Here is a 13,701-nt window from a genome sequence, read left to right as displayed (position 1 = left end):
AATGCAAACCTATACACCAGTGTAACCATTTAGAAGATCCTGTCAGACTCCAACTCCCATTATTTCTCACCACTGGCTATGAGCTGGCTAGAGCTGATGGTAACTGCAATCCACCAACAACTGGAAGAGTAAATTTCCCATTCCTGAATCATATTCTAATGTTGAAGAGTAAGTCTTGCTTAACTCAACTGGAGTAACAAACTAATAGAAATGCAGAGGATTTCATTGTTATAATGTGAGCTTTCCAGGACTTAGATAGTCCACCCACCTATCACTTTGCCTAATGACGATTTTAGGTGCTGAGTGACAAGAGGTCTGAGGCAACTTAGAAACAAGGGAGGCAGGTGGATCAGAGAAATATAAATAATTTTATATTTGTGGAGTAAGGAAATTATCCCCCCCCCTCTTTTCCCAGTTGCCTACTTCTAAGTTAAAGTAATTCAGAGATGGCAAGACAAACTCTCATTATTCCTCACAGAATATTCCCCCCACCCACAATTTAAATTTTTTATAATACAGCTTCTTAATCAAGAGCTTGACACCGCAATATATTTACACTCTAATCAAAGTAATTATGGCTAGATTTATGTCATTAAATGAAATTTTGAGTTAATATTTACTATGACAGTATATTACTGGGACTAAGAAAGGATGTTGTGGATGCAAAAAGAGACAATCTGTGCTTGAAATTTGCTTTTGTTTTTTGGCTAACCCCCACTATGGATCTGCATCAGATTTGAAGGCCAATTCTGAGATATTCAGGATCCATTCAAGTCAAAGAAACTCACTGCAAAGCAAATCTGGTTCCAATAGGTGTAAGTTCATTACAAAGAAGAAAAGAACAAAGATAAGGAGGAAGCTAAGAAGCCTAAATGCTGCTCTTCCCTTTCTTTTGCCTAATTAAATAGGACTTCAGATATGATACTGAGCCTCACCACACAAAATGGTAGAACTGTTTTGTGAGTTTTTGACAAGGACATTCTTGCTCATGATTATAATTATGTAAGAAGCAATGGGCAGGATCCAGGGAGATTCTTGCATGAATGCAAGGTGCTTCTTCTAACTGTGTATTCAGTGGTCCCCATTTTCCATCTACATTTATACACCTGCAATCCACATCCCAAGCTTTTCGAGGAGGCATCTTTTCACAATAACATTTGGTGAGAAGGAATATGTGGATATGCAACAGAAAAGCTGGGACACAAAAGCCCTGATGTATGCACAGAACTGCACCTGTAGAGAACTCCCTGGATCTAAACAAACATGAATAGTAACAATAAATATTCTGTGCATTAGAAGACTTGCATCTTCTATAGACAATACTTACAATAGTGCTACTTTGAGAGGAATATAATACATTTCCATTGGAGTCTGGATAAGCTCAGTCGCATCAGGTGCATATTTATCCAGTTCTATTAGTAGTTTTTGCTTTTTAAACTGGAGAGGAAGATAAAATGACAAAGGTCAATGAACATTAAGTTCAGCTATCCTAGCCATCAACATGTTGTCTGTAGAAAATACAACAGGTTTTGGACTAATATCCAGCTTATATATCCCTAGCCTAAATCCACTTGTGAATTTCACCAAGGGTAGACACACTAAATCAAGTCCAGCCATTTGCTAATTGCAAAGACAACGATTGTAGGAAAACTGAGCCTGGGATCAAGAAATTAGTCAAGATTGACTAATTGAATAATGGGAAGCATTACGGTGCTCCTTTGGCATGGCGTTCAGATGACACATGCCAAAAGGATCGTCAGAAAGTGCCACTGCAGCGGCAAAGGTGCCCTTTTTCCGGCTCCAAAAGGAGAGGCATGGGACTGGAAAAACACCAGATCTGGGCCACGATTGCTGAAGTCCTGATCTGGCACACAAAGGGCTGTCAGTTTAGGCCCTTAGATTTAGAACTGAAAAGGATTCTGGACTGATGTCTGGGACACTGGCAGGGAGGAGTAAAAAAAAAAACTATTTGCAGCCTAAATGAGAGAGAAGTATCAATGGATGACAGATGAAATTCTTCCAGCAGTTATAGACGTATGAGAAGCAAAAGTACTGTGGGTCCTTCATTTCTGCTGGTGTTGGGTTCCAGCCCCCACCCTGGGGATACCAAAATCCGTGGATGCTCAAGTCCCATTAAATAGTTTTTTTGTGGGTTTTTTGGTCTATGTGGCCATGTTCTAGAAGAGTTTCTTCCTGACGTTTCACCAGCATCTGCGGCTGGCATCTTCAGAGAATGCTTGCCTGGAAAAAGTGGATATATATATACTGTGTGAGCCTGGGAATGCAGGAGTGATTTGCATGTGTATTGTTCTGTGCTGATGGCAGACCTCAGGCTGGGAGGCTAATGCAAAAGAGGATGAGCGTCTGCTAATTGGTGATCATTATCTGCTGGGAAAGCCCCTGACTCTGAGTGGTTTCCCATTTGCATTTGCTGAGTCCTTATTTTGCTATTCCTCAGGACTGGTGGCCAAATTTTGTTCACTTTAAGGGTTTCTTCTTTCCGGTTGAAATTATCCAGATGTTTGTGGATTTCAATGGCTTCCCTGTGCATCCTGACATGGTAGTGGTTGGCATGGTCCAGAATTTCAATGATTTCAAACAGTATTTTATGCCCAGGATGGTTTGTGGCATGTTCTGCTACTGCTGATTTTTCTGGCTGGCCCAGCCTGCAGTGCCTCTCGTGTTCCTTGATTCTTGTTTGCACACTGCGTTAAGTGGTCCCTATGTAGACTTGTCCGCAGCTGCATGGTATGCAGTAAACTCCTGTGAGTGTGAGAGGGTCTCTCTGGTCCTTGGCTGAGCGAAGCTTTTGCTGGATTTTCTTCGTTGGTTTGTAAACCATTAAATACAATGGCATACTAAAAAGATGTCCCTTATATAAAATGGCAAAATCAATGTTTGCTTACTGGAATTTATATATTTCAAAATATATTTTCAAGCCATGGATGGTTGAATCCATGGATAAAGAATCCATGGATATGGAGAGTCAACTGTAATAGTGTCATTGCCCTGACTGCAACTGTTCAGTGACTTGGGAACAGAAAAAGGATAACGTCTGTAATAATCAATGGATACAAATAGAAGATGACAACAAAAAAAGAAGAACAAGAGACCTCTTTCACAAGATCGGAGAAATCAAAGGGAAATTTAAATGAAGAGTGGGGATTCTGTGTGACCAGTAAGGGAAAACATTACACTAGTGGTTTTCAAACTATGAGACAGGACCCTTGAGGGAGTGTTAAGAGTTGCTCGGGGGGGGGGGGGGGGGCTCTGATCCCTCTTCTTCCCCAACATTTTATGTGAAAAATTTACACACGCATCGAGTTGAATACTTGTCATGGCCAGTCAAGATCAGGTCGAGGAGGAGGAGGAGGAGGATGGGGCACCTGCAGAGCAGGAGGTAATTGAGGCTACACCAGGTGCTGGTCCTGCTCCAGTGCAAGAGGTAGTTGAGGCTACACCAGGTGTTAATCCTGCTTTGCCAGAGTCCAGCCCTGATCTCCCAACCCTAGAGGAGGAGGATCAGCCAGGTCCTAGTGCTGGTGGGATTCCTCTTGTGGTGCAACAGCCTAGTGGTGATGCTGGGGAGGAATCATGCCTGGACGTGCCTTCCTTCAAGTAAAGAAGGGCTGAGAGTGCTTGCAGGCGTAGATCCAGGAGGATTGCAGAGAGGCAATTAGCAAATCAGCCTCAGATGGCACGGGGGAGAGTTTCCCTTACTTAATGAGCAGAGAGACACCAACTCAGTGCCAGAGTTTATTGTATGATCCTTTGGTGTGATTGCTGCTGGCACTGGCTCCGTGTATCCTGACTCCTTGTTGTCTTGACTCTTGACCTTGGAATGGACTGGACTCTTGCTACCTTCTGCTGCCCTGACCCTGGACCGGATTGACTACGATGACCTCCGTTTTCCTAACTTTGGCTCTGGCTTTCGGATTGCTCTTTAACTCTGACTCCTTGCAAGGTTTGTGGACTGGTTCCAGTGCTTGCTAATTACCTTGCTGAGACATCCTTATCAGCATTGTTTATGTGTGCTGGCTGCAGTCCAGAACAATACTGAATTTACTTAAATAAAATTGTACTAACTTGAATGATGTTATTTCCTTATGAAAATATATAAATAAAATATGAATATACATGATTGTGCAAATGAAAATACATTAAATAAATACAGTAAACAAAATACAGTTGGCTCTCAGTATCTGCGGACTTGCCATCCACAGATTCAACCATCTGGAGTCTGGATATCTGAATGGATCCCTTGTGGATATTGAAAGCTGACTGTACCATGACAATTTTTTTTACAGGTTTGCATCAAATTTGTTGGAGGACAATTGAGAAATATATTGAGGTAATTATACCAAAGTTCTCTTGGTAAGCCAATATAACCATTTGAGTTTCAGATCAGCTTAAGTTAAAATCATTGTTTCTTTAGTTTACCTTTTTGATTCCACAACTTAATGAAAATGAGATCAAATAACAACTTATACTGAGATTTACTGGACAAATACACATTGTGTTTTAAACTGCAACATCTCTAATTCTTGTTAGAATCATAGAGTTGGAAGAGACCACAAGGGCCATCCAGTCCAACCCCCTGCCATGCAGGAAATCTCAGTCAAAGCATCCCCAACAGATGGCTATCCAGCCTCTGTTTAAAGACCTCTAAGGAAGGAGACTCCACTACACTCTGAGGGAGTTTGTTCCACTGTTGAACAGCCCTGACTGTCAGGAAGTTCTTCCTAATGTTGAGGTGGAATATCTTTTCCTGTAGCTTGCATCCACTGCTCCGGGTCCTAGTCTCTGGAGCAGCAGAAAACAAGATAGCTCCCTCCTCAATATGACATCCCTTCAAGTATTTAAACAGGGCTATCATATCACCCCTTAACCTTCTCTTCTCCAGGCTAAACATCCCCAGCTCCCTCAGTCATTCATCATAGGACATGGTTTCCAGACACTTCACCATTTTAGTCGCCCTCCTTTGGACACACTCCAGTTTCTCAACATCCTTTTTAAACTGTGGTGCCCAGAACTGGACACAATATTCCAGGTGGGGCCTGACCAGAGCAGAATAGAATGGCACTATTACTTTGCTTGATGTAGACACTATACTTTTATTGATGCAGCCTTATTATTAGTAATTAAAGGATTAATCAAGATAATAGGCACTGGAAATGAACTGCAATATCAGAATATTCTACTCCATTAGTGTCCATGAAAGAAGTATGTAATATTTCTTACGTTCTCTCTTTGAGAGAGAAGTTTCTAGTTTCACATTCTGTACACTCACATTTCACAAGGAATTAGTCAGATTCATCATGTCCTGGGGATACACTGAACCAATTTATTTCTAGAAAAAGATCATTCCATCCCTCACTATTGAATACACTGAATATATGAACATACAGCACAATAGCTCTTTTGACATTCTGACCCAAAATATGTAGATAACAGTGATTTCCATGTTTATACATGGGAAGAGGATTTAAAAAGCAACAAGCGTTCTGTGACCTTGTTTGCATCACTTGTTTAACGCAAATTAGTCCTGAACTGTTATGCTTTGTATTGAAAAACCTAAGGAAATTCAAAGACATATCTGAAGTATCTGTTCCATTTCCTCACTTTACCAGTATACTGCAAAAATACACATAGATGAAAATCCAACAAACAACGTAGCAGATGTGGTGTCCATAGACCACTCCAACTGTATTCTTCTTCTGTCTTTTGATCAATTAATATTTTGTCTCCCTCCTCTTTTTTATTTGTCTATGATTGTTTGTTTCAATACTGTCTGAATGTGAGATATTGCAACTACTGTTAACAAACCACAATAGCAATATTCAACATGCAGGAAGAGGCATTCACCTAAAACAGATGACCAAAATGTCACCCTGTTTGCTTACCAGAACTTTGTTGTAGTCCTGAATGGCCAGATAGAGGGCTACAGCAGTCAAAATATCTGTTATCTGGAGAAAAGATCAATAAGAAAAATGAAAAACAGATGAAAATACAAAATAACACAATGTATTACCTACTGTCACTGACTCAAAAACAATTTTCTATATTAAACTTATCCTCTGAGATAACATAAGCTGTTCTGTGTAAAAACATTCTAGCTCAGTATGGTATGTGGATTATCATTTGTCCATTAACTGCCCATGGGAAAGCCTAGAAAGCTGGATGCCTTGAGAACATACAGGTAGTTAGACATGTTCATCTAATTTATAATGTCGAAGAGAATGTCTGCATCACAGTTGATTCATGCAATCAATCATGTTATAAATGCATGGTAACCATAGCTGTAACATAACAATGCTTGTGTATAGAAAAAAATGCATCACAGATTCTTTTTAACATATGATAGTATACAAAAGGAGGAATATTTATTTGCTAAGGGTTGAATCTTATTAGATGGTAAATACCATTTTATATCTTAATCCTCAAAACAAAACCATCCTTAAACAGAGCTGCAAGCCAGTTTGTTTAAGACTGACCTCTCAGGGTATTTTTTACAGTTCAGACACCTGACTTCAGATGAACCATCTCTTTGTCTCAAAGTGTTGACAAGCTGGAGTATGTCCAGAAGAGGGTGAGCAAAATAGTGACGGGTCTGGAAAACATGCCTTATGAGGAGAGACTTAGGGAGATGGATATGTTCAGCCTGGAGAAGAGATGGTTAAGAGGTGATATGATAGCCCTCTTTAAATATCTGAAAGGTTGTCATACTGCAGATAGAGCAAGCTTGTTTTCTGCTGCTCCAGAAAACAGGACACGGAAAAATGGATTCAAACTAGAAGAAAAGAGATTCCATCTAAACATTAGGAGGCGCTTCCTGGCAGTAAGAGCTGTTAGATAGTGAAACACAGTTCCTCTGAGGTGGTGAAGTCTCCATCTTCGGAGGTTTTTAAAACAGAGGTTGGATGGTCATATGTCACAGGTGCTTCTGCATGGTAGAACACTGGACTGGATAGCCCTTGAGGTCTCTTCCAACTCTATGATTCTATGAGTCTTCGTGTGTTTATTCTACTATCAGGTTTCGTGGCTCAGTATGTTGTAGAAAAAGCAATGTGAACTTAAAAGTGTGCCTTTCTTAAATTTGGAAAGCACAGAACTGGTCCTGAAGCCCTCAAGATGAAACAATCTGAGGTCAATTTTGCACATATGAAACAAGAATGAGGCTCTTATGGCCAGAAGAGGTTCTTCATTTACTCTGTTTCCCCATTACCCCGATCAGTGATCAAAGAAAAGAGAGTGTTTACAGGACGGCTAAACTCACATAGGCCTGAGCTCTGCTTTGCAGCTCATGAAGCTGTTGCTCCTGAATGTTTAGATTGACCTGCTGTGTCCATGTATGTATACGTCGAGAAACATACATAAAATTGGTGTGAAAATGTTAAAACTGGTGTCCTGGTTCACCTAACACATACACAGGCTATATACACACACACAATTTACAAATAGTTCTGGGAAAAATAGTAAATTACCAGCACCCAGAAAGCATCCTTGTCTGTGGGAGTCTGAGAAAGTCAAGCAGTCCAAGTCAAGGAGATCAACAAAAAGCAAGTTCAACACAGTTCAAGAATCAAAGAAGGCAGCCATGTAATCAGAGGTCTGAATTGCTGGAAACAGATATGCCGGCCAAGAAACAGACAAGTTGCTTCCAGCACTAGTCTCAGGCAGACACAGCTCTAAAATGGACTCATACCAGCTGGTTCTAGTCCAAGCCTCCCTTTTGCTGTTTGGCATCCTTAGATTATGAGAGCCAACTGTGTCCTCAGCCCCTGCTGGCAAAGTTCATTCCATATCAATTGTATGATTTGGTCATAACTGCTTTGGATTACATGCACATGAATTATAGTCAAAGACAATACCATGATATACTAATTGGTATAGGGAAGGTTTGGTCTCATCTCCCAGTCTGGATAGGAAACAAGTAATGCAGAGGTAAGTAGTACACAAGCTGGACCAAGACAGGGATGCCATGAAATGAACTATAACTAGTCCCACTTGTGAATTTAGTTTGTTTTGTTCAGCACAAAAATACTATTTTAATGTTACTATAACTGCACAGCGTTATTTCTACTTAAGCCACTAGAGTTTTGGAGTTGTGATTCATAAGGAACCTATAGCAGGAATTTCTAATTTCCAAACTCTCCATTGTCACTAACAGAAATATATCTGGAGTTTATTATCTCCTATATTCCATTTATATCTGATGGTCCTCTTCCTGTTTTATTTAGCAAACAATTCTCCAAAAATGTCAGCAATCATTTTTTTTTAAAAGATGATAAAGAAAAGCTTTAACATGTTCCAAGATAATATTTGTTTGAAAGGAATGCCAATACAAATGACACTTCTTGGTCAACCACTCTAGAGTAAGGGTAGCCTAACACTGCTTATCCTGTCCCAAACACCTGTTCATCCAAAAGCGTCACGATGGAGAGGAGCTTGTGGAGGAGGTAAACAGTGTCTATGCTGCTGCATTATTAATGATCAAGAGAGCTTGTTTTATTTTTTGGATTTATCTCCCACCTTTCTTTCCCCAGCACAGGATTCAAAGTAGTTCAATAGAATCCCAGAAGTACATTTCAGCTTCACCTCCCCAGCCCTACCAGGCCTTGACTGCTGCTGCATAGAGAATCCAGGTAGACTGACTTGGAAGAGATTACCCAGCCAGCCAGCTTCATCCAGCTTCATAATTCTGGATAACATCTTCCAGCAATCTCTATATCCATTATTTCCCTAAGATATTTACATTTAAAGTAATGGCATAATTCTAAACATGTTAATTCAGAAGCCCTACTGAGCAAAATGGGACACGTGGACTGTATGTACTCATTAAGAGATGAAACAGACACCCTGAAGGGATGGCTTCAAGCCACCCCCGCTGAAGCTGGATTGGGGCCATGGCAAGCATATGCTGTGACCCCAATCTGCTTTGAAGCCATCCCCCCCCCCCCAAAAAAAAAAAGTGGCAAAGATCTGCTCCTTTTTCAGCTGGCAAAAAGACAGCTTTTAGCATCCTGCAGTGTCTTGAAGCTGGTTGCAAGGTGCCATGCCCCCATGCCACCAAGAAGATGGCTTTACTGAGCTGTCTGTTTCAGCCCTAAGTGTCCTTAAAACTGCAGCTTGACTCTGGTGCCTGAAACTCCTATTTCCTAACAGCACAGACACAGTTTGCCTGTAGAATGCACGCAAATCATGTTGTAGAAATGACACATTTGCCCCATGACAATCTCATGAATAGCAACCATTTTATGTGACAAGGATCCATAATCATAAGGATGCTTTACAGCAGTTCCAGCATACCTGAAAAATCACATCAAATAATTGACCAGGGTGTTATGTAGCTTAGAAATCAAGGAAATCAAGAAATAAGCTCCGAAAGAGAGGCAATTATACTATGGATAACAGTTAAAGCAATACTCACCATAAATACTAGTTCAGCGTAATCAATCAGAAAGTGAAACAGATATATTATTAGTGGAGTCTAAGGGAAAAAAAGATAAACAGCAAAAAATTAAAGGGAAGGTGCATGGTCATTTCTTAAGTCAGATATTGAAGGTACAGTTGCCAACAATTCCAATGAAGAAGAAAAATGGGATGTGGCTACAGCGATTGGCTGGATAGACAAAGTATGATCTAAGATTTAAAAGAGGGAAAATATCAAAGATGAATACAAGTAAGCCCTTGGTATTTGCTGGGGTTTGGTTCAAGGACCCCCACTTGAATACCAAAATCCATGGATGCTCAAGTCCCATTAAATAAAATGGCATAGTAAAATGGTGTCTCTTATATAAAATGGTACAATCAAGTTTTGCTTTTTGGCTTGAATGGCCGCACGCCCCCATGCGTGCACATGCCATTTTAGCCAATGGAGCTCACCCCTTCATGAATAATCGAGACAGTGGACTTCAAGTCCGCGGAAACGGAGGGGTGACTGTAATTTGTTGTGGCCCCAGAGCTCTCTGACAGAGAAAGCTAAATGTCTCACAAAATTTCAATTCGCAGAATTCCATAGCCTTGAGTCATGGCAGTTAAATCAAACTGGATTATTTCTGCAGTGCGCATGCAACCTACATGCAACCACAGGGAGGCAGAAAGGGACTCTGCTGAGCTGTATGGGAATCCTACTGCATTCAGCCCTCAACTCCCATATGGGGAAAGAATCTGCGTCCTTCAGAATTTCACTTTCAGGGGTTTCAAGCTAAAAAGGCATTCCATGGATTTCATGAATCCAAATAAATTTATGGAAAAAATGACACACTGCATACTTACTTCATGAAAGACATCTCCAGAATATGGCGACACGCCCAAGTCAAGCAAGGCCAGCCCCTCAACCACTAAAAAAAGAAAATAAAGAAATCATAGCAATGTTTAAGATTGGAGAAACATGGGTGAATTCCCATTGTTTTCAGAGAAAAATTCACTCCTTAGAGCCCTCCTCCATTTACTCTTGCTTACAAAGAGACCATCTTGACAAAAAAAAAAAAAAACATCTCTGCTCTAGGAACCCTCAAGTATCCTGATTTTTACATTCCTATCACATTTCATTTTGAATCTATTCCAGCTGACAGTGTAAAAAAAATCACAGAACCAGCACCTCATGGTCCATAGGCAGTAATTGAAAGAAACAAAACATATAAGCCATATCAGAGGAACCCAAGACTTGTGATTCTCACATGACTGTGTAACAGGAATTTGAAGCATTTTCAGAACTAAAAGGTAATAGATATAATCTTACAAGTCCTACATCTGTTGATCATGATCAGAAAATACTGGATCAAATACACTGAGATACATGAATGCAAACGTCTGTTGATGAGTGGACTGCTTCATAGATGTCTTATAATTTTGAGGATCTATGCTGTGCTTCATATCTGGAGTTGGGTTCTGCAGTATGGAATGTTTCAGCAATATTAGATATAACTAGCAGATTGCTTTAGGGAATCTATATGCAACATCAATAACATTTGTAACACGGTTACTAAATTTTGTGCTACTGCATGACTAGGCCAATAATTTTTATTAACACAGAAACAAAGAGCAGAAAGCTGCTTTCCACCCCATTTAGCCCAAGCCCCTGATCAGTGTAGGAAATCAAGCGCTTGAGCACTCCTGTGCTTGAAGACTTCCAAGAAAGGGGAGCCTGGCACCCTGCTAGATTTTTCCACTGGACTGACCAGCAAAGTTTCCCAGTGTTGTGATAAAATCTATCCTCCTTGAACTTAAAGGCATTAGATTTGGACTTGCCCATCAGGCTAACAAAGAATAAGTCTTTTCTTTCTTCAGTTTGACAGCTCTTAAGTTGTTTGAAAGACTGCTGTCATGTTTCTCCATTGGTCTTTTCTTCTCCAGGTTGAACTTGACCACAAGCCCTTTAAGTACTTCTCATAAGATTTAGTTTCTACACTCCTGACCATTTCTTTCCAACCTGCTCCAATTTGTCTATGTTCTTCTTTTTATAGCTTTTAACACAGGGTCCCTTTTCTGCAGATGATAACCATTCAGCCATTCAGCTAAAAAGGAACTACAGGGACCAAGAGTATTTGGGGACATTTTGGATTTTTGAATATTTTGGAGATGGGAGTCATGTCTAAGCATGAAATTCATTTACGTTTCATATGCACCTTATACACAAAGCCTGAAAGCAATTTTATACACAATAGTTTATTTTTATTTTTTATTTTTTTTGCATGAAATAAGGTTTGTGTCTATCAGGAAGCGAAGGTATCACTATCTCAGCCACACAGAAGACCTTCTTCTGGTATATCTTGCGAGAAATCAAAGTCCCACCTCTGTGTGGCCCTTTCCAGGCTAGCACAGAACCTGCTCTGGAAGCCCTGCTGCAGATGATCATGACCCACAGGAAGAGAGATTCCGCCTCACAAGGTTTGCTTTTGTTGGCCGCAGCTCCATCCTTCTTCCATTCAGCGTCTCATGTAGCAGTCGTGCCCTTTCACCATGTCAGTCGCCCTCCTCTGGACACGTTCCACCTTCTCAACATCCTTCTCGATTTGAGGCACCCATAACTGGGTACAGTATTCCAGAGATGCTTCATTCTTCTGCTCTTACCATTTTTCAAGAGGAAGCTTCCTTGCAATTTTGGAACTCTGTTTAAGGGAGACTCAACCTGTTTGTTGTTGTTGTTGATGTTAGCTGCCTTGGAGTCGACCTCAACTCATGGCAACCCTGTGGATGAAATGTCTCCAGTCCTCTTCCTCTCTGCTCAGGTCCTGTAGCCTCAGGCCCATAGTCTCCCTGATTATCCATCTGGATTGTGGTCTTCCTATTTGTACTGCCTTCTACCTTCCCCAGAATTATTGTTGTTGTTTTTAGATGTACTTTTTATTAGCTATTTTAAAAACATATATAAAGAGAACATATATTTATACCAATCATTCAAACCATACAAAAACAATATCCATTATATAGCTAGGGATACCCCAACCAACATTTTATATATATATATATATATATATATATCTCATACACTCCTGATTCGTTAGTTCCTTTCTACCAGTCTAACTTCTAGATACATAATTATATTATCCCAATCTTCTCTATATCATACAATTATTCGACTCTGTTTTAATTGCCATGGCTCCCTGCTGTGGAATTCTGGGAATGGTAGTTTGTGGTGGCACCTTTTGGTGCCACCACAAACTACCATTCCCAGAATTCCACAGCAGGGAGCCATGGCAGTTAAAACAGGGTCGAAACAAATGATTTATGCACTGCCCATTTGAGAAAAGGGAGCCAAGAAGGGCGACTCTTCCCATCGCTGCCCGGTGTCCAGTGCCTGCCTGCCCGCCTCGCTCGCTCTGCAGGCCTTACCTCGCTTCCAGGCGTTCAGAGGAGAGGCCACTTCCACTCGTTCCGAGATGAGGCCGGCCAGGCTGGAGCGGAAGAGCACAGCCCTGACCGTCACGGCCACCAACAGCACCAACACCAAGGGAGCCGCCATCTTAAGCGGCAGGGCGCCGGCCTTCAGGCCCACAGTAGTTCCTGGACCACTCCGTAGAAGTGGGTGTCTACGGCGGGGGTTGGGGCCACAAGACTTCAAGTCCCAGCATGCTTTGCGCTGTCGGCAACCTCTAGCGCTCCTGGAGGCGACGGCGAAAGCGGTGGGACAAAATAGGGATCGGTGGTTAAGCCTTCGCTTTTTGGGACTTTATTCTTCCTGCCCTCCCCCCGTAATAAAATGTACATATGGGCGCTCTTATGACTAGAAATGGCGGAATGGTTTGGACCAGGACGCTAGGAGACTAGGGTTCAGCCATGTAAACGCACTGGGTGACCTTGGGCAAGTCACACTCTCTCAGCCTCAGAGGATGGCCATGGCAAACCTCCTCTGAGGAAACTTGGCCAAGAAAATACTCAGGATATCCCTCAGTCAGAAACGACCTAAAGCAGTGTTTCTCAACCTTTGGTCCTCTAGATTTGGTCCTGAGACTTCAAATCCCAGAATTCCTGAACAATGAACATACTGACTAGGAGTTCTGGGAACTGGAGTCCAAAACATCTGGAGGCGCAAAGGTTGAGAGCCACTGACCCAAAGGCTCATAACAATAATAAAAGCGGGATGCTTCTTTGTCTTCTGTCTCCAAGCAGCACCAAATATTAAAAAATAGTGGTTTTTTTAAAAATTAGAAATCCAACGTCAGTTTATTATTTTACTGTTACATTTCTTGGGGCAGT

The 13,701-nt window shown here is 41.2% G+C and overlaps 1 protein-coding gene across 1 annotated transcript in view; it reads right to left on the bottom strand.

Moving 5' to 3' along the window:
- PIGU (phosphatidylinositol glycan anchor biosynthesis class U) overlaps positions 1-13,032 on the bottom strand; it is a 43,242-nt gene extending 30,210 nt beyond the window's left edge. The window contains exons 1-5 of the mRNA XM_089514066.1: positions 12,838-13,032; positions 10,279-10,343; positions 9,431-9,490; positions 5,904-5,966; positions 1,328-1,437 (exon numbers count right to left, since the gene is read on the bottom strand). Coding sequence (XP_089370192.1) covers positions 1,328-1,437; positions 5,904-5,966; positions 9,431-9,490; positions 10,279-10,343; positions 12,838-12,967 — 428 coding nt within the window. The 5' untranslated portion in view covers positions 12,968-13,032. The remainder of the gene's footprint in view (positions 1-1,327; positions 1,438-5,903; positions 5,967-9,430; positions 9,491-10,278; positions 10,344-12,837) is intronic.
- Between the last annotated feature and the right edge of the window lie 669 nt (positions 13,033-13,701).

Source organism: Sceloporus occidentalis, unplaced genomic scaffold (genome assembly GCF_023333645.1).
Source record: "Sceloporus occidentalis isolate IW3139 unplaced genomic scaffold, rSceOcc1.0.p SCAF_3, whole genome shotgun sequence".
In the NCBI taxonomy this organism is placed as follows: Eukaryota; Metazoa; Chordata; class Lepidosauria; order Squamata; family Phrynosomatidae; genus Sceloporus; species Sceloporus occidentalis.
The sequence above is the reverse complement of the archived record's forward strand: the minus strand, read 5'-3'. Positions and strand labels throughout refer to the sequence as shown.